General features: G+C 45.6%; 2 protein-coding genes across 5 annotated transcripts in view; one reads left to right on the top strand and one right to left on the bottom strand.

The window, feature by feature from the left end:
* LOC121299034 (kelch-like protein 25) overlaps positions 1-18,524 on the top strand; it is a 32,005-nt gene extending 13,481 nt beyond the window's left edge. Inside the window, exon 2 of the mRNA XM_041226494.1 lies at positions 18,460-18,524. The gene's annotated coding sequence lies outside the window, so the exon portion shown is untranslated. The remainder of the gene's footprint in view (positions 1-18,459) is intronic.
* Positions 11,466-27,877, bottom strand: part of LOC121299033 (A-kinase anchor protein 13-like) — a 75,437-nt gene continuing 59,025 nt past the window's right edge. For 3 of the 4 annotated variants that reach the window (XM_041226490.1, XM_041226491.1, XM_041226492.1), the window contains 20 exons: positions 23,477-23,544; positions 23,084-23,159; positions 22,715-22,862; positions 22,219-22,331; positions 21,638-21,784; positions 20,887-21,149; positions 20,512-20,637; positions 20,279-20,396; positions 19,849-20,097; positions 19,659-19,735; positions 18,478-18,659; positions 18,124-18,209; positions 17,661-17,849; positions 16,405-16,566; positions 16,078-16,148; positions 15,420-15,464; positions 15,231-15,281; positions 14,481-14,918; positions 13,918-14,227; positions 11,466-13,668 (listed from right to left, as the gene is read on the bottom strand). In XM_041226490.1, the coding sequence (XP_041082424.1) occupies positions 13,607-13,668; positions 13,918-14,227; positions 14,481-14,918; positions 15,231-15,281; positions 15,420-15,464; positions 16,078-16,148; positions 16,405-16,566; positions 17,661-17,849; positions 18,124-18,209; positions 18,478-18,659; positions 19,659-19,735; positions 19,849-20,097; positions 20,279-20,396; positions 20,512-20,637; positions 20,887-21,149; positions 21,638-21,784; positions 22,219-22,331; positions 22,715-22,862; positions 23,084-23,159; positions 23,477-23,544 (2,981 nt within the window). In that variant the 3' untranslated portion in view covers positions 11,466-13,606. Of the gene's footprint in view, positions 13,669-13,917; positions 14,228-14,480; positions 14,919-15,230; positions 15,282-15,419; positions 15,465-16,077; positions 16,149-16,404; positions 16,567-17,660; positions 17,850-18,123; positions 18,210-18,477; positions 18,660-18,745; positions 18,893-19,658; positions 19,736-19,848; positions 20,098-20,278; positions 20,397-20,511; positions 20,638-20,886; positions 21,150-21,637; positions 21,785-22,218; positions 22,332-22,714; positions 22,863-23,083; positions 23,160-23,476; positions 23,545-27,877 lie in introns of those variants that run through there. The other variant, XM_041226493.1, reaches the window with a different exon arrangement.

Raw genomic sequence — 27,877 nt, 5'->3', positions numbered from 1 at the left:
AGCACTGCTCCTCAGTGTAGCCCTGAGCTCAGACTATGCATGAGCAGCATTGCTCCTCAGTGTAGGCCTGAGCTCAGACTATGCATGAGCAGCACTGCTCCTCAGTGGAGCCCTGAGCTCAGACTATGCAGAGCAGCATTGCAGTCCGTTGTAGTTGTCAATGTCCTCCCAAGGCAAGCCATTGAGCATTAGGAAACATGGTGAAGAAAAGATGCAGTTTTTTTTCCATGTACTTTCACTCTCAGTTTGTTGTACCTTCGCATCATAGCAGAGCTGCTGCGCATGACTGATTTAACGTTTTGTACTGGACCAAGTGGAACTGCATCTCTGACGTTGTATCCCTCCAGACCAATTTAAAAATTGTGCAGAGCGGTGGCCTGCACCCTATTGACTCTGTCTATTCTCCTGTCACTACACTACGTGCAGGAGAGGGGGTGCCACAAGCAGTATATTAATTTCGTTTGTCACAGAAGCAAGCTGTTTCTATTATGATTATTCATTTTACTGTTTTGAAAATGACAGCATGCAAGATAGAAAGCACATCCATAAAAATAACTCTTTAATCGACCTTTTTTTCATAGTTAAAAAACAAGTATGTTTAGTTTACTCTAACAGTAATGTTTAAAATGCCAGATAACACATTCTGTGTTCTGTTAGGTTAAAGATGAATCTAAGATCCAAAGCCTTTATCTGGGAGTCTGAGCTGTTGTTGGTGATTACAGTGCAGTGCAATCCAGTTAATGGCTAGGTGCCATAAGGAGTTTAATATTTTGTCTACCCTGATGAGTCAGTTAACAGTTCAGCTGAACTTGTGTGTGTTGAATTTTTACTCAACCTTAGCTGTGATATGGGAACTGTTTGGTTTTTGTTGCACTTGTATTGTTACATTTAGCAGCCGTTATTGTGCTACTCTTCCAGTGAATCGCAGCATTATAATCTGGCAGTGCAGCAGCTCTGTTCGACTTCAGAAAGAATTTTAATAAAAGGACTTAAAAGTACAACCAAGTCTGTACCGACTGGCAGCTTGCCAAAAAAAAAAAAAAAACAGTCAAAGACAAACACGCTTGGAACAATGTCAGGGGATAGATTGGCAGCTCTCCACCAACTGTCATCCATCAGGTGTGTTTTTCCATACTGGACTTCAAGTAATCTGCACTTGCGAATGCAATTTGTAATTATTTTAGTTGTGATTCTGCTGTCGTTCCCCCACCCCCCCCCCCCCTTATCTGGTGTGCCATGGCAGCCTGCCAAGAAACGGCAAAGGAGGGAGATGGGAGACGGACAACGATGGGCTGGCTGAAACTTCCTAACAGGAGGGTCCGAGAAGGATTCATGTGGGACTGTTAGGAATATAATAAATAGGTAGACAGATAGACAGCAGGTGGGGTTGACTTGACAACATCCATAATTATACTATCAATTGGTTCCTTTTATACTGTCTACAAATAAAATGATATTAATGCAAATTTTAACGCCATGAAATGAGGAAATTGCAGTACAGCACACTCATGTTGTGATGCCCTCTATACTACATGGTAGTTTCCAGCAAGCTTCAGCTTTATTTCAGCTGTAAAATGAGGCTGAAATAAAACCAGGACAGGTACACGTGACCCTTTGTGCACCCGAAAATGAGGTCATTTTACCAGAGCAATAACAGAGCACTGTTGAATGAATACCGTCTCTGTTTAACATCCAAAATCAAACGAAGCTCTTGTTTTATTTAAAGTTAAGCAGAACTCTGCTTCTGAGCTCATGGCCATGTTCATGCAAGTGAGTTCTTCAGCTCAAGTGCTGTTTCTGAATATTTCTTAGTGGACTAATTGTCTGTGAAGTATTTGCTTAGTGGATTATTAGAGGTTAGTAGAGTCCCCAGTGCTTCACAAATCCAATGTGCATGAAGAGTAAAATAAACGCAGGCCGATGACAATGCTGTAAAGTGGGCTGGGAACACGAACCTCAGTCCTGCAGTGCACTTCGTTTCAGGGTCAGGATCTAGTGTTGAGGAGAGAGATCTGCCATTCAATTCAATTAAATGTCTGACAGCAGACGTGGTTCTATTATTAAATAGCCGTGGTGTCGGTAGCTGAGTCCCTATTTAAAAGGGTCGTTAACAAAGAGACTTTATTGAATGTAGTGCAAATGGATTCCCCAGAGCCTAATTCAATTTCCTCATGTAACTTCACGTTCTGACCGGCTAATTGAATCCTAACACTAATTGCAGTCTGCACGCAGTCTGCACTTATTTGGTAATTGGGCTTCTTTCAACCCTGACCCTGTACTTCCAAACTCCTTGTATCACTCCTTCCTTGTATTACATTGTCCTGCTTTATTCAGCTGAGAGAGTTCCAACGCCTCCACCAGTGAGGCAGGTATGTTTACTTGTCATATTATCTGTCCCTTTTTACATACATTGCCTGCGCATTTATGTAGACTAGACGAGATTGAGTTCCATAGAACTCCTGTAGAGTCATCGGAGGATGGGAGGAAACATTGTTGAATGATGTTGGAACAGTTTAAGAAAATGTTATCCTTATCCCTATAAGTACTGTATTAAAAACAAACTACAGCATGGAGACGCTGATCAAGGCTTTCTCCTTCTTAGCACTTGCATTTACCTGTCAGACGGGCCACCATTGTGCTCAAGGAAAGAAAATGAAATGTCCCATGAAAAGCAGTGCAGTATCCTCCAATCCTATTGTACCAGGACATCCATAACTATAAAACCTTCAACAGGGATCGATTTATAAGTACTGTAAATCAGTTGGAAACGGTATTGAGTGCATTAGTATTTCTATACTGGTTAACTGTACAGCGGGGTGTAAGAGTGAGTGCAGTTTTCTGTGGGATTGTGATAGTTGTTCTAGGTATAGAAGAAAGGTAATGTGTGGGGGTAAAAGTTTCACTGAGTTTTTCAGGTGGCAATGTGTCTATAACTTCAAGCAGAGGATACTTCACCTCTTGCCAGAACCTCCACAGAGTGCTGTGTGGATGAGGGGTTTTATTGCTTCCAAGTCAATCCAGGGTTACAGTATTGAGATCTCGTACTGTATTGTTGTGAGGAGCGTGATTTCATTGTAGTTGCTGTAGAGCGGGATGCCGTTATGGAATATGGAATCAATGGAATGCCCTGGGAAGACATTGTAAATTACAGTCATCATAAATAATGGATCCTATAAAATATTAACAAAGCATAGCACAGTTCTATAGTAAGAGTTAATGCAGTTGCAATCCCTGCTGATTTTATTGAAGCACATAAAGAATGAGGTACAGTTTTTTTTGTGTATTTGCTTCAGGTCAAGAGGATGCCCTGCGTTAGTAAGAAATGAAATAAAAAATAAATAAACCAATTAAAGGAAGTGTCCCCACAGACAGGTAAGACTTTTTGGCTACTTTTGTAATGAAAATTCAAACCTGTACGAAAAGGCACTGAAAGCTTGGTGCTGATCCAGGGCAGGCTCGCAGTTTAAGATCATATTGAAATGCAAACCAGATTCTTGCTTGTTTGAAGCTGTTATCGATGACACAGTCATGTTGTCAACCAGAAAGTCTTCTGGATAGCCAGGCTTTAGCATATAGTAAGTCGGTTATTAACTTTAGCATGCAATCCTAAAGCAGGAGTGTCTTTTGGTATTTTGGGACCACTGGAATACATCTGCCTGAAATTAATTTGCTCGACAGACTTCCAGGGGATCCAGGCTTAACAATACAATTTAAAGTCTGTCTCAAAGCCGCAAGTCTGGGCTTGAAAGTGCACAGCTCGTGTAGATCTCTGATATTAATGTGAGAGATGTTTCCATCTGCAACGACCACCTGCCTCAAAATAATAATCCATTCTTCTCATCTCATCCCTGTCATTATCCAGTCCCACGTCTGTAGCTTTACTGCAGGCACATGTATCTTTCTAAACAACACAATCGCGTTCCTTCGTTGAGCACACCCTCACTCTAAAGTCCATAAGCACAACATAGCTTTGCAAAGTAGGTAGAAAAATAACTGGATAAAAAAAAATGCAATGACTTGCTCATGAACATAGGTTTGCTATGGGAAAAAGACGGTAAGCTGTCAGTACAGTATGACAAGCAATACATAAAACCGATAATCCTGGGAGTAACATTTCTCATGTATTTTTGAAATTGCCTGTTTCGAAATACACCAGCCCCAAGAATTGGAAACCGAGTGTGCTGAGAGGCAGCGTGTTCCCAGGGAGATAGGGACAGAATGAGTTCAGACTAGTCTGGCTTTCAGCCACAGGGCAGATAAGCAGGACAAGAAAGTCTGAAATAAGACAGCCTTGCTCTGAAATGTACTTCCCCTTGAGCGGCCTTTTATCTACTGAGTGCCTTGTCTTTACAACACACACTGCCGTGGAACAAACCTGCAGGGAAACCCATTACTTTGCCTCTGAAAGCAGAACAAAAATAATCAATGACATGTTGCAAAGAGCTTCCGGCAGCTGAAAATCGACAGTTTATTTCATAGTTATTCATTGTTTTTGGGGGTCACAGGACTAAATCCCTGGGACTGTTTTAAGAAGGAGCTGGAGAAGATGCAGGTCACTTCTGTAAATGTGGCTTGGTGGTTTTCTGAATGCTGAACCAGTTCTTTGAAAAAAAGATTCCAGCCTCATTTACTGAATTATCACACTTGCACCACTTGGCTTCATGCGAGAGTCTAGCATTGCATATGAGATCTTATATCAGCCTCTTTCTGTTATTATTATTTGTATGTAAGACCAGTGTGACACCTTGTACTGTTTTGTAAAACCGAGACTTAAAAAGGTCAAAGTCTTTGAAAATGAAAGGAAAACACGTGCCCCTAACATGCTCTACCAACAGAGCTAGCCAGCCACTCTCTGGTTACATGAAATACATTATAAAATGTAATGTTGTAAACCTGGGGCTAAGTTGATATTTTCAACTTGGTTCCATTTGTGAATTGAACTAGATTTAAAGCCAAACCTTATCGGTCTAATGTGTCTAATGTTTTTGAAAATAAGGATTCAAGCTGTTACTTAATAATAGCTTTAAATCTGTGTAATGAATACTGTAAGTTGCTGATCAAGAGGCATCTTTCTAACCCTGCCACCTTTGCAATCTGGTTTTTAATAGAGGCCCTGGATCATGAAGCTAAAGCCCTTCATTTATCCTGGGGCAGCAATCAATCAATCAATCAGTCCCACCCCCGTCCCTCTATAGTGTAGAAACGAAGCGCGTCGTGCAGAGCTCTGCTAAATACTTCATTAGGGACAGGCACTTTGCATCTTTGCCTTGTCGTGATTAATTGTCATCCTTCCTTTTAAAGTGACTGTTCTTACAGTAGATTAGTCTTTGGCTCTGTAGCAGGACTCTTGTGCGTCAAAGCTGTTGAAAATCTAGCAGTGTAGCCTTCTTCGAGGAGAGAAACTGAATCGAGCCCGGGTACTGAAGTTTGTGCTGAAGCTGTGATAGAACCCGAATCGAGCCCGGGTACTGAAGTGTGTGCTGAAGCTGTGATAGAACCCGAATCGAGCCCGGGTGCTGAAGCTGTGATAGAACCCGAATCGAGCCCAGGTGCTGAAGTGTGTGCTGAAGCTGTGATAGAACCCGAATCGAGCCCGGGTGCTGAAGTTTGTGCTGAAGCTGTGATAGAACCCGAATCGAGCCCGGGTGCTGAAGTGTGTGCTGAAGCTGTGATAGAACCCGAATCGAGCCCGGGTGCTGAAGTGTGTGCTGAAGCTGTGATAGAACCCGAATCGAGCCCGGGTACTGAAGTGTGTGCTGAAGGTGTAATAGAAGCATGATAGAAAGGGAGAAGCATGGCAAGTAGAAAGGAATTGAGTTAAGAAGAGGTACTAGACAGCGTGAAAGAAAGAGACCAAGGGCTGCAGGAGGGCTGTTTCTTCAGTCAGTTGAAGGCTCCCAATTCTAACAGTGCAGTGCAGTGGAGGGGCTGTTCACTGCTGCTTCTCTCTGGGCTGTCTGTCCCCAGGCCAGGTGCTCTACAGATCTGAAGGCTGCTCCCCTCTGATGTAATGTTTACCAGAGACTCTGTGCCAGCAGGAGATAGGAACTATGTTAAAAATGTTGCCTTTCATTTGAGGTGGCCCAGTGGAGCTCTGCTGGAACATGCATTTCTTGCCATGTAAAAGCCTGGGTTATGATCACAGCAAGGCTTGTTGGACTGCTTGCTTTTAGTAGTATAAAAACATGTTCACATTACTGGAGAATCCATCCCCCATTTTATTCTACAATCATTTTTTTAAATACAGAATTTTATTATTCCACATTTTTGAAAACATACTAATATATGATTGCTATAGAAGCAGCTTAGATATGTTTATGCATTTAATTTCAAAATATTTGATTATTTCAAAAGCAACAATCTCATAATTACTAACCCAGTATCAAGGCTAATTACATAAACTGGTGCGTAATCTTTGCAGGAGATATGAGTCAAGCTACATTAGATTACAGATCAGAAGATGTAGATTAAAAGGGCAGAATTACTCAGAACTCTGTCTGCATACCTGACTTGTGAACCGGCACACATGATATCAGTTGTCTGAAGCCAGGTAGAGTCGGGCAGTCTAGCAGATCAGGGGAAGAGACTTTGCAGTGCACCCTGAACAAAGCGAACCACAGCCTGGTCAGGAAGGAGAGTTGTAGCCCTGGCCCAAACGAGCTTCAGACTAGAAGTGGTGTTGTAACAGTGTACAGTGTTATTGTGAAGACACTGTACCGATGATACTGTTAAAAAATCTTTATTTATGGCTTGGTTAGGTACTTTTGTGAAAGTATGTGCCATGAGACTTCAAACACACACGAGTCCTGCTGCACCTGGTTCTGAGTCTCAGAACTGCCCTCAGTTAGGTCAGGACTGATCCTGGGTCTTATAACTACTGCAGTGTAGTCACAGATTGAAGTGCTATTATAATACAATTTAATCTGCAGTACTACTGCACTGTAGCCACAGTTCACTCAAACTGCACATTGCTGTCGTTGACTATTTACTTTGTTATAAACAGGCAATAGCGCCTAAGAACAGACAACCATGGGAGCAAAGTGTAAATACGGCACAGTTTCTATTTCAAAGGGCTGTTCTGTGCCTCTCTAGAATTCCATGCAATAATTAAAATCAAACGGCCGCAGTAGACTGTAAAAATCAGGATGAAAGCGTTTCAGGAAAAACACCTGCACGCTGTCTGCCAAACCCCTGCAATCCCAGACACTGCCCTGCTCCACATCACCCCTGCAATGTAAGCATTGAGTGTTTCTGCAACAGTTATTAGCAGAAAGAAAGAAAGGGAGGAGGGGGGTTGAGTCACACATGACAAGCATGCAGCCCCTTGTGTGGAGGAGTGGAGTCCGGAATGTGTAAACAGCAGAGGCACTTTGTTCCATTCCGCTTGCTAGGCACTGGAGTGTAAATAGAACATTGCAGCTCCCAGCTGAAAGGAAAACAAAGAACAAGCGGAGCGGGGCAGGAGCTGCAGCCAGTAGTCATGGAAACACGCCTCAGTGGAACAGTGTTTCATTAAGTTAGAGAAACATAGTGGTGGGTTCTTTGGTTGGGTTTATTGTCCTTCATTGTTTCTCTGTAAGGTTTTTTGTTCCTGTTTTCTCTCTTATCCTCCATTGAGATCACTGAAGCAACACCCGCTCGGATTGAATGGGTGGGTGCAGGTGAGCTCAAAAGAGAATTATTGGGGCTCTTTCATAGTTGTGTATGCATGGCCTTTGAAGAGTTTACCAGAGAAAAGGGTCAGAGTTGAGGTAGTAAAGCACAGTGAAAACAAGTATAGGTAAGCATTGTAAAGCCCAGAGAGGTATGGTTATTATAAGTTATGCAAGCCACGGTACATTGTGGTATTTTGTCATTAGAGACCCCTGTGCTCCACACAAGTTCTCAGCGCCCCTTCAGACAGGCCTGATAGCAGCCAGGGACACTAACAGCAAAGGAGCAAACATTGTTCTTTTGAAAGTCAATTTGATAAAATGACCTGATTGATGGTTTCTGTTAGGACAAGCTGGGGATTAATGGACAGTTGCAAGTCGCTTTGGGGAAACGACACTGTGAGAGAGAAGGGACATCAGATGATTTATCTTGATCAAACAGAAGATCATCATGTCATCTGAGCCTAATTTGCGTTCTGCAGATTGCATGGTTTAGCACTTGGCTGTAAAGGCTTAGAGAGAGGGAAGTGTGTGTTTGTGTTAGTATGGGTCTGAGTCTGTGTTTTTTATCTGTATGTTTGTGTTGTGTCAGTGTTTTAGTTTTGTGTCTGTGTCTGTTTTATGTTTGTGTCAGTGTGTGTTTGTTTTGTGTCCTGTTGCACATAAAAGTATTTCTGTAACTGTAACTCATCCTGGGTAAGGCCGTCTGCTAGAAATAAATAATAACAACAACAATAATCATAATAATAATAATAAAGGATCAGACAATTGTGGGATAGCCCAAGAAATTCATCACCTCAGGAAAGTGGATAATGGGTCAGGTTGTGTGGTGTACCAGTTCTTTAATGCAAATGCAAATGGGACAGCACTGTAATCACAGCTGAGGTGGTGTGAGTCCGTGGGTTCACACTGTGGTTTAACCAGCAGACACACTCCACTGAGATGCATTAACCAGGGCACTCACTGCAGTGCATTCAGCTGATCAGAATACAGCAGGGATGTGAACCAGGACTCTCAGAGCTTTGTAATGATAGGACTGATCTACTCTGCATCTGGCCTTGCTTTGAGACACTTTGAAGGTTTTGCTTGTTTGACTCTCCCCATCAGGTAATAATTAATTGAGTCTGGCATAAGTTTGAATTGCTGATCCTAAAGCTGCTTTTCATGACATGTTAAGCTCTCCAGGGGTTAAACCGAGATCTGTCCCCAAACGTGGCACATTCCTGTCAGAAATGTGAAAGGGCTGCACAGACCCGACCCCTTGAAGCGCATTGATTAAAGCTGCTGGGGTTTAAAATGATATGAAGATCTCGCAACATCAGAACAGAATCAAGCCAGATCCATGCCTGTTCCTTTCAGGCACATGATCCACTAACACTTCAACACTGGGCCTTTTCAAAGAGGCTTTAAAGAGCTGCCAGCCCCTGTGCAGATCTGAGTCGGTGCTTTCTATGCACAGCCCAATTCTCACAAACATTAGCATCTGAAAAGAGGTGTGGGGCTGAGCCCTGGAAATGGAAGGGACCGTCGGGGGAGGCTGGTGAGAAGAAGAGTTTGAATTCACAGCCAAACTATTATCTTTGCAGTGCCTTGGAGGGGCTCTGAAAAGGGCTCTTTGTCAAGCCTGCTTCACAGTGCCATCCCCAGTGATCCAAGACCTGCCTTCCACAACCCAATAGCTTATTTTCAATCTTAGTTTACTTGGGTATTTTTTGCAATTTGAAACTGGATTTTTTTCAGTCAGACCGTAGACCAAATTTAAAAAAAACCCACCAAACTTTGAATATAGCGTAATAAATAAACAGCACAGTCCATAATCATGTATTTTGCTAACGACAGGATCAAGTTGAAGGGTATTAAGAAGCCGAAAGTGATTTGTTCGGAAGCGTCAAAAGTTATGCTCCAGTTAGAACTTAACTGCATTTGGCATCTTTTTACCATTGTTGTAGTTGCTGCTGTTGTGTTTTTTAAACAGCATTGATTAAAATTTCTGCTTAGTCACCAGCTGCTGACAAGTTTCTATACAGTGCCAGCAGGCCTGGATCAAATGAAACTGCATGGAATCAGCGGAGAACTTTCCACAGCTGTGAAGGGCCGCTGGGCTCCAGGCACACTGAAGGGCTGCTGTTGACAGCAGTAACAGCAAAACTATTTCATTCCACTGACTGCGGGTGGGTCCGTGAAGCGGGATACATAGTGCACAGCACTCCTGCTTCCTGGAATCAAACAGAAAGGGCTCCAGGTTGGGTTTACAGTGTCTGCAGTACGCAGGAGGAAACCTGGGTTCAGCTTCCCTGTACTCTGGAGTGTTAGTACAGCACTTTGAAAAGCAGCACAGCGTTTACAGTTAGAGATAGCCACAGCACAGCACTTTGAAAATGAGCAGTGTTTACAGTTAAATAGCCACAGCACTTTGAAAAGGAGCACAATGTTTAAAAAGTTAGACATAGCCACAGCACTGTACAGCACAGCACTTTAACTTTAAACACTGTGCTCATTTTCAGAGACAGCCATGAGGTGCACTTGGTGGGAAAATAACCTTCCCAGACAGAATTTAAAGAGCAGCTCCTGTTAGGGTTACAACTCTATTTAAAACGTACAAGAAGCATCACTCTTCTTGTGAACAGGACAGTGAAATCCAGCTCAGGTATGAAGGTCCTGGAGCAGACACTGAGACCATGCATTTTCCCCTTCATTGAAATCGTACAGACCCCACAGTTCTCACTCCACACCATGGAAGAGTAACTCTACCATTATCATCAATCTGGAAAAGAAAAGCTGCCATGACTAAGAGCTGCTAATCCCTGCTTCCTTTACCTCTCCGTGGAGATCGATAAACCTTAATGTGATGATTTGTGAGGAACAGTAAGGATCTCATACTGCCTCATTCAGCAGGACAGAGAAGCAGAGAGAGGGCATCAGCTAAGATGAAAACAAGCTGAAAGAAACACGCTAATCAGATTGCAGCAGTGAGTGTGAGTGTGCTTGACAAGGGGAGGTGAAATACCCCAGGCAGAGCAAGGAGATCACAAGGGACAGCGAGGCTGAATTCTGGATCCGAGTGGCTGCCTCATCCCCAAGTCCCCAGGGCCCATATCGACCATCCTGTATCCCGGAGCCTAATGGAAATGAAAAATACTTCCCTATGGATCACCGTGTGTTCAATATCTCAGGGCAGTGATTGAATTCATAATGCATGAAGGTGACGGGGTAATAGAAAACAAACAGCTTTCTCTACACAGCACCCAGGGGCCTCACTGGAGAGCTCTGGTGTTGACTTGTATTATTCTTCACATTGTTTTAGCTGTGGAAACCTCTTTAATAATACAACAGCTATGCAAGACTTGCCTGACATGTGGCTCTACCCAATATGTGTTAGAAATCTAAAAAAAGTCTGTACTGCTTCACAGGGATCTGTATCGTGGTACTGTACTGTAAACGTGTCTGCTCATACGGTGGGGAATATAGAATCGCTTAAAGGGGATTCTCTGATGGGTGGGACACTGCAAGCACATTGCAAACACCTGAAAACATTTCAGTGATCACAAACTGATCAATTGATTCAACCTGTTCCATTTAATAACTTGTGTGGAAAGTGTGTCTGAGCCTTTTTGTCTGTCTCGCATCAAGGGTACTAACCCTCAAAGTAAATCTATAGACTTGAATGCAAGAGGCTTCTTGCAGTCGGAGGGTGTTACTCCTAGTCTAAAGTGCAATGTTATTGATCTGGGTATGGGCTCTCATAGGGATACCATTGACCAAGAGACAGAAAACCTGCCCAGTCTCAATCTTAATAACAGAAAGAAAATGCTCTTACAATAACAGTTATTTATTATGAGAAACAAGTTGAATTTCCATCTTTTTATACACCATAAAAATGCAGATAAATACTCATTACAAAAAGCTGAACTGATTCACGAAACAAAATGATGCAGACTTTTACATTTTTACATTAATTACATTTACATAAGTTGTCTTTTGCCCTTTTTTATTTTACAGAATTCAGCAAGAAAAATATAACTGTACCTGAAGTACAAGCAATTGTTTGTTTTCGTTCAGATCAGAGGTGTGACACTTGTTATGAAAGCCCCTGAGAAGATGTTTGAGAATACGCTGGTGCAATTCATCATTAGCACAAGAGTCTCCACGAAGCTAAACGTCAGCTGGGCTCGCTTTCACCCCCCCATCCGAGCTTTATACTCTAGCAGGTGAAAGGGACAGGGATGGGTGGACAGCAAGGAAAGATCCCTGGGGTTGTGGGGAATGCTGCTGGACAAAAAGCAGATCAGAATTCATCATTTTTGTGCAAAGATGGGATTCATTTTTTCTATTGTATTTGTTTGGCTTTTTTTGCATGCTTAAGAAGCACAAGTCAATCTGGTGGACTGAATGCATACTACGCCCTCTGGTGAACTAAATTAGGTGGTGCAGCCTGTTCCTAATACACATTGCGCCCTCTGGTGAATTCAATAAGGTACTGCAGCCCTATTGGCTGAAGTGCTGCACACCTTTAACTTCCTTCTGGGCAGCATTACATAAAACAGGCAGTTTGCTCGATCTGACGATCACACCAGTGTCAGCTTTGTGCTTGTGGACAAGGGAGCTGGCTGTCAACACCCAGGTCATCAGACATTGTACAGCATCTACAGCAAGTGCAAAGAGAATGAAATGAAACGTCCCTGTCGTTTGTGCGGCGCGCTCAGGGCCCTTCCTGTTGGTTAACGTTGCAAACGCTTGTTTAGTTACCAGTACTTTTCAATGTTGTTCTTTATTAACTGCGCAAAATCCAAAAACCTGACCAGCAGGTCATTTGTTTTGTTTGTTTTTTTTCTTCTCTGAGTTTTGATTAGCATAGAATGTTACCTATTGTTTTTAGCCCCTCAGTGGGAAAACAAATAAGCGTGAAAAGGCAGGAAGAACCAAAAATAAATGTTTTTTAAAAAAAAAAAATCTATAAAATTGCAAGCTTGGGGGATGGGAGGTTGTGGAATACAGTACTGAACTTTCAGATTATTCTAGTACCATATTGTGATTGGGGACTCGACTAATTGACACTGCAGTCTCTACACTCTAACATTCACAATTCAGACACACTGGAATGAACAGAAAGCAATACATTGAAGTACGCAGGCTCCCTCCAGTGGTACATGCGCTGTATTACAGTAGACAGCTGGCAGCACCCTGGCGATTGCTTACAGTACTGCTTGGCAAACCCTAGTGAACGTGATCAAATACAAGTCCACTCTCCTGGTCTTTAAAAGTCGGTCCTAAAAAAGAAGTAATAAAAAAATAAAAACGAAGAGATCTGATTGTCCTTTTATGTTTTAAAGCAAGTAGTAGCTTACCTTGTAATAGAGTGTCATTTTAAAGTGCTCTGCGGCATCAAACCATGTTAAATTTGATTGAGATGATTGCTAAAAAAACAAGAAACTTAAACTTTGTATGTGTTACTACACAAGTTAACCTGCAAGTACAACTCCACGGTTCTCTGCCCTCAGAGACTTAGTTTTCAATTCCTGTGCTTTTTTTTTTTTTTTTAAATTGCACACCAAAAGAAACCACATGGCTTTATATTAGAATTATAAAACAGAACAAAAGTAAATAAGCAACATCTCAAGTTGTCCGGTATCTGCCTCGTGCGAGACGCAAGGCATGCTTTCAAGTTTCTAATTGCACTTACTGCACTGCACAGTGACACCTGTTTTCAAATCTTAAACATGTGGAAAAACAGCCCTGATTAAAAGATGCATCGGTGCCCTTTCTGAACTACGGGATCGTCTCTGTGGTTTCTCCAGTGTGGTGTACGGTTGGGAAGCTGGCACAGTTGTATCATGCTGGAGAGAGTGTCCTGTGAGACTGGCAGGAGGGCCGAGCTGCTTTGGCTGGCAGAGGCCCTGGATGTGCAGACAACCTGAAGAGAAGAGCACCATGGGATAGTGGAGGACAAAGTGCCATCAGCAGAAGTAGATCTCCTCTCCCTCAGCCGGAGCTTCGGAGACGGGAGGGTGCTGGGGAGCTAGAGAGACAGAGAGAGAGTCACTTGACAATCCTTATCTGTTTTATGTAACTCCAAGCAATAAGGAGCAGTAATGACCCATCTGTCTACCTATTCACACACTTTTCTTATGTCTGATCTATCTTTCCAGTATATTATCACCTGCATATACACTGTACTCCATTTTGCCATTGCTCCCCAAACGTTTAAACTGGCCTCATTAGGGAGTGTGGTTTCAGATGCAGTTTAAAAGAGCGTGTTTGTCTGTACCTGCCAGCTGGCTGGGCTGCCCTTTGCCACCCTTCTTTTTCTTCTCCTTCTTCTCCTTGCACTTGGCGAGCTGTAGCAAGCGATTGGGGATCTGGTTCTGCCCGTCACCCCCTTGTGATTTGTGACTCTGGTTAAAGGTAAAGGGGTTCAAGCTCTTCCCTTTCTGTTTGGAGTCTGTCCTCCCCAGCTGCTCCTTCTTGGGAGACGAGGACAGTTCCGTCTCAGACGAGACCCGCTCCAGAGAAGTGGTGCTGTGAAACTTCCTGGAGTCCTCCGAGGCACTAGAGGGCGACCTGTGCTGTCCCATTTCCTAGGATTGAATAACACTAAAGGTTTACGGAAGGTTTATGGGAACTCTGGTTAGGACACATCAGTATCTACTCAGGACTACAGAGTGCACATGAAATACGTGAAAACGACACGAAAAATTGGTATCGCAAGGCAGGCCTATCAGTCGCTGAAAACAAACTTTTCTGTTACAAAATGTGTCTGACGCTTTGTTCTCCCACCTGGCTTTACTCTTTCAACCTGCACTGAGCTGGCTCTCTGTGGTTTGCACTCACCTTGTCCTGCTTGATCTGCTCTATCCTCTCTAACTCCCTGCGGATCTGCTCGCGCTCCCTCTCGAGCTGGCGCTGGCCAAGCAGCAGCCTCTCCAGGTCCTTCTGGTACTCCTCTTTCCTGCAGCGCAGTTCCTCCTTCTCCCGCTCCACTTCCCCTCGCCCTCGCTGCGTCTCCTCCTCTCTCTGGCTGAGCTGTGCCTCCCTCTGCTCCAGCTCCCTCTCCAACGCCTCCCTCTCCCTGTCCCGGCGCCGCCGCTCCTCTGCGTGTGCTGCCTGCTGCCGCTGCAGGTTGGCCAGCTCCTGCCGCTGCTTCTCCAAGCTGCGCTGCTTCTCCTGCTCGATCAAGGAGTTGGGCCGGGAGGAGGGGCGGGGGGCTGATCGCTCGCTCAGAGCCAGGCGCTGGTCCTCGATGACAGTGTCTTGCTGCACCACCACGGCCTGCACAGCACAGACACAGAGAGAGCAGAGTCACAGTGTGTTTCAATGTACACACACACAGAGAGCAGAGTCAGTGTGTTTCAATGTACACACACGCAGAGAGCAGAGTCACAGTGTGTTTCAATGTACACACACACAGAGAGCAGAGTCACAGTGTGTTTCAATGTACACACACGCAGAGAGCAGAGTCACAGTGTGTTTCAATGTACAAACCTTTAATAAACCATAACAGGACTTCTCCATTGTTCTATAAACGCAACAGTTAAAACGCATACATGTTTAGGCAAATTGGAATCGCTTTGTGTCTCATACCTGTAAAGTGCAGAGCAGTTCATGGAGGTGTTTAACGCTATGGAGGACTTGCTGGAAGAGAAAAGAGACAAAGACGGCGCTCAGTTTCCATGCGACTATCAAAGCAGCGCCATGTTCACTGATATTGAGAGCGGCTCGGTGCATTAGCAGAGGGTCTGCCCTCCTCAGCACTCCTCTCTAACTACCCACCTCTGTGTTTCTGTTGAGCAGCAGCTGCAGGTTGGCATTCCCCCCCTGCGAGACACAAACAAAGCAGAGCCGAAGGGTTATTGACGTTGGGTTAGAGGATCGCAGCCAACAGACAGCCAGAACATTCGATCCCACCAGCTGGAAACAAACCTTCCAGCTGGAAATCAAGAGCATTCAGCTACATGCCTTGAGCACATCCAGGGCTGGCAGTCACTAATGGATGGTTATTCTTTATTTACTTCACATACTACAACTACCCTGCAACAGTTTACACGTGTCTTTCTCCCAAATTTTAACTGGCAACAGATTAAAAAACACAACATAATAAACAAACAGCAAACTTGATAAAAAAAGGAAAACAAGGAGATACACGGACACACCAGAGGCTCACTGACACTGCAGGATAAAGCAGGACAGGTGTGACTAAAGGAACACTTGGAAGTGTTTAAAAACGCTGATCCAATCGCAACTCTGTTTACTGTGACAGCCGACATAAATCACTGTACAGGGAGCGTTTCTAGCTTAAAACAGACTCACTAAACTGTGGTTTAGTGGAGAACAAACAGAACAGAGGACACACAGCGGGCATTCTCTAGAACTGAAAATCACAAGATCCCACAAGAGGACCCCCAAACATCCTAAAGGAGACAGCCCTCACCTTCTTCAAAACACTGTCGGACTCCGTTCTGCGCAGATCTGGAGATTCCTCCCCCTCGTCTTTCTCTCCGCCTGCAACAAACACATAGCTCGGTGCTCAGAACAGAGAAACATCCACAGATACACCAAGCAGACAAAACATGTTTACAGGGTCCCCAGAGAGAGAAAATGGCTTCCAGCACAATACTTGATATCAGGGTACAATACATGAATATTCCAATATAAAGAGTACATACAGAGAGGATGGGAGAGCTCCGGTATTATGTGTGAATATTCTACTATAAAGAATACATACAGAGAGGGTGGGAGAGCTCCAGTATCATCTTACCTTTGGAAGCGTTCATCTGGTGACTGTCGAAGCCCCCGAATGTCTCTGCTCTTCTGGGTAGAGAGATGGGTCCCACAATGCACTCTGCTTCCACACTGCTGGAGACCTGCTGCCCCACAGTGCCCCCTAGACTCCCATTCACCAGTGTCTGCAACATCTCCACTGGAGCAAACACAGAGCAGGCATTGGGCAAAAAACAAACACACAATCAGTACGACTGCATTTCAGCTAGACTGCAACAGCACTTTTCTACGAGGACTCTGTGTTTCAACCTCGTATAGAGCTTTACAACAACGGCAGCTCTTTTAAACTGATGTTTTGGATTTGAATGCCATGACTTCTGTTTCGGACAGAGTGAAAACAAATGTGTTAGACAGCAGCATCGGTGGCTGCAGATGAGAAAACCTGCTTGAGGCATTACAGACGATCCAGCTCCCCTCCTAACACGTGCGCTCTCGAGGCATTACAGACGATCCAGCTCCCCTCCTAACACGTGCGCTCTCGAGGCATTACAGAAGATCCAGCTCCCCTCCTAACACGTGCGCTCTCGAGGCATTACAGACGATCCAGCTCCCCTCCTAACACGTGCGCTCTCGAGGCATTACAGACGATCCAGCTCCCCTCCTAACACGTGCGCTCTCGAGGCATTACAGAAGATCCAGCTCCCCTCCTAACACGTGCGCTCTCGAGGCATTACAGACGATCCAGCTCCCCTCCTAACACGTGCGCTCTCGAGGCATTACAGAAGATCCAGCTCCCCTCCTAACACGTGCGCTCTCGAGGCATTACAGACGATCCAGCTCCCCTCCTAACACGTGCGCTCTCGAGGCATTACAGACGATCCAGCTCCCCTCCTAACACGTGCGCTCTCGAGGCATTACAGAAGATCCAGCTCCCCTCCTAACACGTGCGCTCTCGAGGCATTACAGACGATCCAGCTCCCCTCCTAACACGTGCGCTCTCGAGGCATTACAGACGATCCAGCTCCCCTCCTAACACGTGCGCTCTCGAGGCATTACAGAAGATCCAGCTCCCCTCCTAACACGTGCGCTGTCGAGGCATTACAGACGATCCAGCTCCCCTCCTAACACGTGCGCTCTCGAGGCATTACAGAAGATCCAGCTCCCCTCCTAACACGTGCGCTCTCGAGGCATTACAGAAGATCCAGCTCCCCTCCTAACACGTGCGCTCTCGAGGCATTACAGAAGATCCAGCTCCCCTCCTAAGACGTGCGCTCTTGTCCATCAGGCACTAACCTTCCTTCAGCGCATCCTTCATGACCAGCTCCCCCTTGGCCACGTCGTCAGGGCTGGCTCTGAAGAGAGTCTTTGTCAGCATGCTGGGGGCTCCCTCGTCCGGCCCCCCGCAGTCACACATCTCCTTGAACAGCTTCCCCTTCTCCTCCAGCAGGGCAGCGATTTGCTGGTCTTTCTGCTGCAGTTGCTCTGCAAAGACGGAGGGATGAGGACATTAGCACACCAGGGGGGGAACGGGAAGCCTGGCTGCACCACACTGCCTGGCAGCATCACACTGCCTCTCTCACTGTGCTGCAGCCTGCTGCACCACACTGCTAACATGAATGGGTCAGCTAACATGAATGGAACAGGCTGTTAATGAAAGCAACAGGAAACTAAACACATTGACTTCTTCCATAATAGCCACAGATGGAGCGGGCTGTGTGTTCAAACACGTTACTTTGAAAAGTTTGTTTTTCCTCACCTCTCATCTCCCGTGCTTTTGTCTCCAAGACTCTCTTGTCCTCTTCTGATTCGCTGGGGATCCCCTCATCATCATCATCCTTCTCCCTGCACACACACACACACACAGTCACAACACAATTCACTGTCATCCTTCTCATTGCACAAGGAGGAGAGAGCGGTTTTACTGCTCTGTGGTATCAGAGTGACTATTCAGACTACACACACAGTCACAAAACAAAAAGGGATGGCTATCACAAATATTCATGTGCAAAACAAATTGCAACAATGATTTTTATCCTCTGGGTGGCACCAGATAGACAGGAGTTCAGAGGGATGTGTTTGTCTTTTTTCACAGCTCTCAATATCTGCTCACATGGAGAGCATGGTGCCCTGAATCAGCTGCATCCAGGTGTTGCGCTCCTCTTTGGAGCTGGCGTAGACCTCCACCATCTCTGGCTTCTCGATGCCTGCTGTGATCAGGAACAGGCCCTTCTCCTCGTTCGCCACCTCTCGGAGGATCAGCTTCTGCAGCGAGATCACTGTGGAGCGCTGGTCCTAGAACACAGAGAGAGTGCAAGAGAGCGTGAGAGAGAGACAGCTAGAGAGAGACAGTGAGATCACTGTGGAGCACTGATCCTAGAACACAGAGAGAGAGCTACAGAGAGACAGCTAGAGAGAGACAGCAAGATCACTGTGGAGCGCTGATCCTAGAACACAGAGAGAGTGCAAGAGAGCATGAGAGAGAGACAGCTAGAGAGAGACAGCGAGATCACTGTGGAGCGCTGGTCCTAGAACACAGAGAGAGAGCTAGAGAGCGTGAGAGAGAGACAGCTAGAGAGACAGCGAGATCACTGTGGAGCACTGATCCTAGAACACAGAGAGAGAGCTAGAGAGAGTGAGAGAGAGACAGCGAGATCACTGTGGAGCACTGATCCTAGAACACAGAGAGAGAGCTAGAGTGAGAGAGAGAGAGAGAGAGAGAGAGAGAGACAGAAAGAGAGAGAAAGAGACATCAGGAGAGCGCAAGAGAAAGAGACAGCAAGAGAGAGAGAGAGAGGCACAGAGGCATGAAGAGGGAGCAACTTCATAGTACATGCTCTTTGCTTAGACATGCACCCAGTACTGCTGTGTATGCAAGTGTGGGTGCAGGAATATAGCACCCACATTCTGATTCAGATTTATCATGCAGCAGGAAAACGACTGAAAACGAACAACTCTCACATTGTAGCTTTACTTGGAGAATGAATAGAATTCAATTCTCATGTCTTCATGTGAACCTTGGATCTTTCAAGCAGTCAGAGAAAATGAGGCTGTTTTCACAATTATTATTTTATAATAATTGTGATTTTGTATGCCACTGTCTTAGTCTGGTTTAGTAAAAGCTTAAGTAAAAAGTGTATGTATAGAGCCAGGAGCCAAAGAGCCAGGATTTTGAAAAAATATCATAGATTTTTTATTTTTTTTCCAAAATCCTGGCCAATGTTGTATTTGTGTAGGCTGAAGAATAAAAACAAACACGCACCTAAATTAATAAACATTTAGAGAGGGACCTACCAATGAAGCAAAGACGAATTTCTGATCCTTTTCTTGAAGGAAAACAAAGACATCAGAAAGGAGCAATGCCTGGACATCTGAGAGAGAGAGAGAGAGAGAGAGAGAGATACAGCACCTGCATTTAAATACAAGACTAGGTATCCACAGTGTCCCGCACTCCCTGCACACCCAGCCCAGGCCCCGTTCTTACCCTTGAGTCTTCCGGCTGAGTTCTTGAGCTGCAGAGGCCCGTCGTGCAGCAGCTTCCTGCGCTTCAGGTCCTCCCGGGCGAACATCTGTCCGCTCTTCATCCTCATGATGGACTTGCTGTCGCAGCGGCTGTAGATCTCATTGAGCTTCCTCTTCTTCTCGTACTCATTCACTTTGTTGTCCACGGCAGAGATCACCTCCTTCACCAGCACCAGGGCCTGCGTCAGGGCTCTGTGGTCCTCCTCGCTTTCTGCACCGGCACAGGGAGAGAACGGAGGGGTGGGTCAGCACAGTTACTGTGACACAACTAGAGTGCGGATCTACCACTGAGGATGTCTGCGCGGGTCAGCCAGGAGAAGGAATGAAGCAGGGCCCACTTTCAAATGCACTGTGCACATTAAACAAGGCCTTGTGTTTCAGGGTCTTCTTACCTTTGGTGTGCTGTAGTATCCTCTGCAGTAGGACGGGGTACTTGGTTATTCGCTGTGTCACTAGTAATATACATTCAGGAATGCCTAGCCGTCTGACTATTGTGCTGCTCATTTTTTTCTGAAATTAAAAAAAAAAAAAAAAAAAAAAAAGTAGACGGAAATTACTATACTATAGTGAAACCAAAAAAACAACATTGAAATAACCAATCCAGAGATGAAAAGCAAAGAGCTACCCTGATGAATGCCTGGAAGCGTTTCTCTTTGGCATACAGCTCCTTGTAATAGTTCACAGCCTCGCTATGCCGGCCACAGAACTTGCCGTAAACTTTCTTCATGCGCTCAGCACTGGAGCCCGAGAACTGCAGAACAAACACACACATACAGAGTGATTTTATAGAACATAATGAAGACAGTGTTTTGTGTGCGATCCTGCACATTTATAATGCTTTGACTTTCAGGCAATGTTTGTTTGAATATTCAAACTCCAGTATCCGCACTAGAGAGCTGCAAAATGGCTCAAGGCTAATCAGGTTGAACTGCAGCCTCACCTGGCTGCTCCGCCTGCCCGGCAGCCTCACCTGGCTGCTCCGCCTGCCCGGCAGCCTCACCTGGTTGACGAGGATGTCTCCAATCCTCCGGATAACGAAGCCCCATTCCCTGCCCTCGGCCCCCAGCTCCTGTCGAGACTGTTTCTTCCTCTCCAGGAGGCTGCTGAAGAGCTGTGTGTGTAAGTCCAGGAGGTCGTCGAGCACAGGGAACATCCGCTCCACGGTCTGTGCTTCCATCTGCAGCTCCTTCAGCAGCCCCTTGCTGTACACATCAGCCATGATCTTCAGAGTGCGCACGTGGTGCATCTCTGTCTGCATCAGCTCTGCAGGAGGGGAGGAGAGTGACAGCACAGGATCTGTGAGCACAGACAGCACCTTGAATCATTCCTGCATTTATATCACGAGATCTGTGAGCACAGACAGCACCTTGACTCACTCCTGCATTTATATCACAAGATCTGTGAGCACAGACAGCACCTTGAATCATTCCTGCATTTATATCACAAGATCTGTGAGCACAGACAGCACCTTGTCCTGCATTTATGTCACACAGGTTCAAGAATGGCTCCCATTCCTACCCAGCCTATTCTTGTGATGTAGAAAATGGTTTGTCTTTGGTTTACTCCAAAAGGAGATAGACCAAGGCACAAGGGGGATAAAATGAATCTGAAACAACCATCAGAGTCCCAGCTTAGAAAATGAAGCTGGTGCCTGAGTGAACTATCCCTTAAATAAACATTAATAAGAGGACTAAATAGAAAGGATCCAGGCACTTCTTCACTCCCTCATTGTAAAAACACAAAGCCAGTACCGTAGATGACATCCTGTCGTTTGATCATGTCCTTCTTGAGCTGCTTCGCCAGCTTCTTGTCCACAGTCAGGCTCCAGGAGTCAGCCTCCAGCTCCCGGACATCCGCCTCAAACTCCCCCATCAGCTGACTGTCCATCATCTCTGTTCCTGCAGCACACGACAGCTTTACCGTCAGCAGTTACCCCCTGAATGGCAATTCAGGACTTGCCAACATGCTTTCATTACATATTGCAATAAAATGTAAAGGTTTATTGAATTTATATTGAAAATGTATATTAGTTTACTGAATGGCACCAATTTTTTTTTTTTTTTTTTTTTTTTTAAATAAAACTGGCATACCGTAAAACTTCAAATGCACCTGCTGTTTATTTACAGTATTTGTCAGCAGCCCCGGCACGTATTGGAGACAGGCGATTATTTGAGACCAGCAATTATTTGATGTTATACGGTATATAATTTATTGACTTAATTTCACTACCGAGCTGTAGTTCCTAAAAGCAATTTCAAGAATAGGAACTCTGTGGGCTCCTCCAAACATGCCATTGGAAGCAAGTGAAGCAGTACATGAAGCCTGTCCTTACCCTCGTCAGTGAGCGACTCTGTCGACTCATTGACCTGGTTGGGTTTGTGCAGCGAGTCGGTGGACTGAGACAGGTACCTCAACGCTTTCAGCGGGACCTCATCAAACATGGAGCTGAACAGAAAAGAGATTGAGAAACATGCAAATTAGAAAACTGCACAGATATCAGCTTCAACAATAAGGCATGAACAGGATGAATAAGACGATTGATAGGCAGTTCAGAATGGCATTATGGGTCGTCTTCATAACCGCACATGCTGGTGGCACCCCCTTGTGGGGACACTAGTTTGATTCCCATGCAGTTCAGATTCCTGACTAACATTTTCTTTGCAGTCACCCTTAGAATCTATTCACTTCCCCATCTCCCTGCAAGGCTTATTTGGAAATAAGAACGCTTGGTCACTGTTCCACCTCATGTTCACTTCCCCAGAGTAGCAAGGGAGAGAAGAGTCATGCCTCTTCCTCTATCCACCCCCCAGCCCCCCCCGGCCACCTACACGGCAATGTTGCTGATGGACATGCTCTTGGCGAGGTTGCTGGTGTTGAAGGCAGCGATCCCTGTGTGCCTCCTGCTGAAGGACAAGGAGGTGGAGTGGTCATTGTGGACCAGGACAGCCGAGCGAGGGCGCTCTTTGGGTAGGGTGGCTGGACAAAACAATATGAGAAAACAGTCAATGAGTGAAGTCAAAAGCAGGGTTTCTGAAGTGGAAAAAATATTGTCCAAAGTTACATTGAATATGTATTGACTGGAATCTGATCTCCCTTTAACTGTATATAAAAGACACAAAGCAGGGAGGGGAGGAAGGTAATACACCGAACAGCACACAATCCAAATGACAGCAAAGACGACCATCTGAAACACTTACACCTACTCCTCATTGTGACTGGCGGGAAGGGGGTGCTGTCAGGCACTGCAAACTGATGTTTTTGTTGCTGCGAAATCTAAAAAGAAAATGACATATTAAAATTTAAAATGAAATGTTCACACAATCCCATCCCAGCAATAACCATAAAACTATTTAACATTACCCTGAGTGACACTGTTTCAAGAACAAAAAACAAAACAAGCATTTGGCAAAACTTCGGTGTGCTCTGCTTGCTTCACCCCCCCCCCCCCCTTTCAATAACATCTAAAACAAAACAAAAACAAGACATATCATGAGACCAGCAGCGTGCTGTAAAACACACCCAATGAACTTTACACAGCCTCAAATGATTCCTGCTACGAAATCTGCGCTCCAGTAATTAAAAGGTCTTACCTTCATTTTGACCTTGGCACAGGCAGGAAGGCTGTCTCTGCACCCCTTGTGAACACATGCACTGCAACCTGAAGAGGAGAGAACAAAGCAGAGACAGTGTGAATAAACATGCAGCACAGCCCGCTGCAGCCCCACTGCCCTGCCTGAACAAACATGCAGCACAGAACGCTGCAGCCCCACTGCCCTGCCTGAACAAACATGCAGCACAGCCCGCTGCAGCCCCACTGCCCTGTCTGAACAAACATGCAGCACAGCCCGCTGCAGCCCCACTGCCCTGCCTGAACAAACATGCAACACAGAACGCTGCAGCCCCACTGCCCTGTCTGAACAAACATGCAGCACAGCGTGCCCTTATCAGTCCATGCACAGTGCAAAACTGGAAAGAGAAAAGAGTGAGCCTGCAGTCGTTCAGCCTTAACTGTGACACATGCATTCAAAGCAATCAGCTTTTATTTTGTTACATCTGTTTAACCATCAAAACCTCGGCAAGATCAATATCCCCAAAACACAGTTCCAAGAGACAGCATATATATAAAATGTCATACAGCCCGCTGGCCGTAAAGGTTAACAGTAACCAAACATTTACTCCAATGAGCTCCATTGAAAGTTCTCCCCTGTTGAACTGTGACAGCAGTGTGAGCCATTGCACCCAACATGGTGGCGTTTTGCATAATGTGGTGTTGAAACAAAACAGGGTGGAGTTACAGCAGCAATCGAATCAGCCGTTTCCTTGAATCAGATCCCTATTCCAGTTAGCTTTAGTCTTATCATCATGATTTGAAATGGTACTTAGCAGCACTTCCGCTAATCTAAACTCAATGCCTCAAAAATCAAGAATTATTAATGAAGCACTGTGCTGCATCAACAGATTGATAGGTAATAAACAAACTGAATCAAAACAATGCAATGGCCCACTTGACCAAATGTAACTATTGAAACCTCCAGAAGTGATAGTGTTGCAAAGCACAACAAAGCCAATCCACACATTGTGTCAATACCTCCACATACAGGATCTCACACACACACAAACATGCACTGAGACCCAGACTTCATTCAATACCTCCACACATAGGATCACACACACACACACACACACACACACAGATCCAGACTTCATTCAATACCTCCACATACAGGATCTCACACACACACACACACACAGATCCAGACTTCATTCAATAGATCTCACACACTGAGACCCAGACTTCTTTCTACTCTTCATTTTCAGAGTGTCATTAACCTGGCCCACCCATAAATTTGTCAACAAGCCGTTAAACGATGCTGTTTTAGTTTCAATATAGTCACTTGATGGAGTTGCTGTTGTATTTGATACAGTCTATTACCCATTCTGCAGCTTGCTATTATTGCACCTCTCAAACCAGTGTCTTCAGTCTCATAGTCTCACTCACCTTTCAGAGGTTCTCCTTTTGAATAGCCTTCAACCAAAACACTCAGCCTTACTAGCTGTATACAGAACACCTCTGAACAGACATGCCCAGTTAAAGTGACACAGCCCACTGTACTGCACTCTGCAGCACACAGCTACATTTCTATAGGGCTGCAAGCATCTCTCTTTTCTGTTCTATTATATTTGTATTGCCCAAAGAAGCAACCCCCTAAGCAAACAGAGACAACCTGGATCTTGTAGGTTACTCTTAAAATGCACAAACTTGTTTTTACTTGTTTTACTGCAAAGTGGCACATACCTTTAAACAAGTAGCTATTCTCTAACCCAGCATACAAAAACAGACTGTGAACTACCTTCCCACAGTAAATACACACAAACGCACACGCTCCCTGGTGTTCTGCTCTGACCCTGCACACAGCAAGGATTTTCATTGGCTCCCTTCCTCTTCTACAGTTTGGAGGAAAGAATGGGTTTTCCCAAACGCTTGGCTGCACTCACAACTAAACCATTTCCTCCTTCTCCGCATTACAAGGACACAGGCAGCCAGTCCTGCACTGCGGAAGGCACGGAGGGAACGGAGCGATACCATTCCTTCAGAGAGCTGGGAGTCCAGGGTGCTTCCGAGTCAGGGAGCAGCGCACCCTGGTGAGCAGACAGCAGTCACACACTCCCTGAACACTGTCAGCTGCACTGAGTGCGGGGGCTTTGTTCTGGGGCGCCTACCAGCACTCAGATCCACACAGCATACCTGGGGAGTCAAGTTTTCAACTTCCTGTAGTTTAAAAGGGCTATTCTAGGCAAGGGACCAAACCTAAATTACAGTGCCAGTACTCCACACCACACCTCCCCTCCTTCCCTTCCCTTCCCTTCAACTCTCAAACCAGTGTGTGGTTTTTTCTGCTGGAATCCATCCACATGCTTTTATTTGGAAAGTAAAGCCACAGCTAACAGCACCTCATTTCTATTTCTCTAGCACTCGCCTCCTTTGTACTCCAGCCCAGTTTCCAAAATAAACCTGCACTGTATATATAGAGTTACCCCTCCAAATATAGCCTGGCCTAGCTGCATCTTTATATTCAATGAAGCCCTTTTCATTTTTCCTCATTTACCTTGTGGGCAAAGAGAGAAAGCAGATCCACATTGAGGTGGGCGACAAGGTCATTGACACTGTAGTGCCACTTTGGAAACTCCTCCAAAACAGAAAAGACAAATGTAAAAAAAAAAAACATAAGATCCCAGATCAGAGTGCATTAGCTTGAGTGATAACAGCTCTGGAGGCTTTGCAGCAAACAGCGTGTCACAGTGAACCTGGATCTGTGTGCTATCAAGGGCTTTGAAACAGAACTCTCACCCTCAAAGACTGCAAAGACCCTGTGCTGAAGAATCTGTGTGCATCATCACAATACAAATGTAACTGAATATAGCAAAATGTAGATGCATTTGGGAGCTTCACTCTTCAGCAGAATGTCTGTGCGAATCCTAATAGTTAAACTGAAGAATGCAGTTCATTTTGACTGAGCCATGTATCTGATCATAAGCCCCTTTGTTATACAAAGGGGGGCTGCAGTATTTAAGAAAGTGGGTGTGGGTCTATGTCACTGCTTTCCCACTCGCAGTACACTGCGTGAGTCAGAGAGATGAGAGGAGAAATCTGTGTGGCCAGTGGAAAAGTGGGCCTCTTTCACTGTGTCTACCGAAGAAGACTGAAGGAAAATTAAATAACTAGAAAAACAAAGAGTGGAGCAGCTTGGTGGACTCAGGGTGATGCAACAGGTTATTAAAAACAGCTCAGCTGGGCTGGTTTAAACACTGAATACTGTACAAAACAAAGACTCTCCACACTCACTCCGAGCAGACACGAGCCAGGCTGGGCCTCTCCACACTCACTCCGAGCAGACACGAGCCAGGCTGGGCCTCTCCACACTCACTCCGAGCAGACACGAGCCAGGCTGGGCCTCTCCACACTCACTCCGAGCAGACACGAGCCAGGCTGGGCCTCTCCACACTCACTCCGAGCAGACACGAGCCAGGCTGGGCCTCTCCACACTCACTCCGAGCAGACACGAGCCAGGCTGGGCCTCTCCACACTCACTCCGAGCAGACACGAGCCAGGCTGGGCCTCTCCACACTCACTCCGAGCAGACACGAGCCAGGCTGGGCCTCTCCACACTCACTCCGAGCAGACACGAGCCAGGCTGGGCCTCTCCACACTCACTCCGAGCAGACACGAGCCAGGCTGGGCCTCTCCACACTCACTCCGAGCAGACACGAGCCAGGCTGGGCCTCTCCACACTCACTCCGAGCAGACACGAGCCAGGCTGGGCCTCTCCACACTCACTCCGAGCAGACACGAGCCAGGCTGGGCCTCTCCACACTCACTCCGAGCAGACACGAGCCAGGCTGGGCCTCTTCACACTGGCCCTCACTCTGAGCAGACATGAGCCAGACAAGGACAGGTCTATAGCCAGTCTGGCATCATAATGCCTTTTAATTTAAAAAGGTAGCAATTATATGATTTCATTTCTGCCTATCCTCCAGGCACTCCCTCACAAAGTGTAAAAACAGACAGTATCCTGGGCGTTACTTGTAAAATCAATGTTTAAATGTTTCACTGCTCCTCCTCCAGCACCTTTCAGTACTATCCACAACAACTGCAAGGTAGTAATCGAATCAGATACTGCAGGGCAGACCCTCATCTCTAATCGCCATTGCAAATTCAGCTCCTTGCAAATTTACACACTCTGTTTGTTTTCTCTCCAATAGGCAATCTTAAAAGTTTAGCATTTTACCTGCATCTGTCTAAGTAGGCAACATTCCTGCCCCTCCCACAGGAGCCTGTGACAGGAAGCTCAGGGGTGGGTGACACACATCCTGTTGTGAGGACACCCCTGTGTATCTCTACTCCAGAACAGAGCACCTGTACAGCACTGAGGCAAGTCTTTACTGTCAGCTGGCACAGCTGCTCCTAACCCAATATGCACACCAGTGGTACA

The sequence above is a fragment of the Polyodon spathula genome, chromosome 24 (assembly GCF_017654505.1).
Source record: "Polyodon spathula isolate WHYD16114869_AA chromosome 24, ASM1765450v1, whole genome shotgun sequence".
Classification (NCBI taxonomy): domain Eukaryota; kingdom Metazoa; phylum Chordata; class Actinopteri; order Acipenseriformes; family Polyodontidae; genus Polyodon; species Polyodon spathula.
Note: the sequence above shows the minus strand (reverse complement) of the source record. Positions and strands in the feature narration are given on the sequence as shown.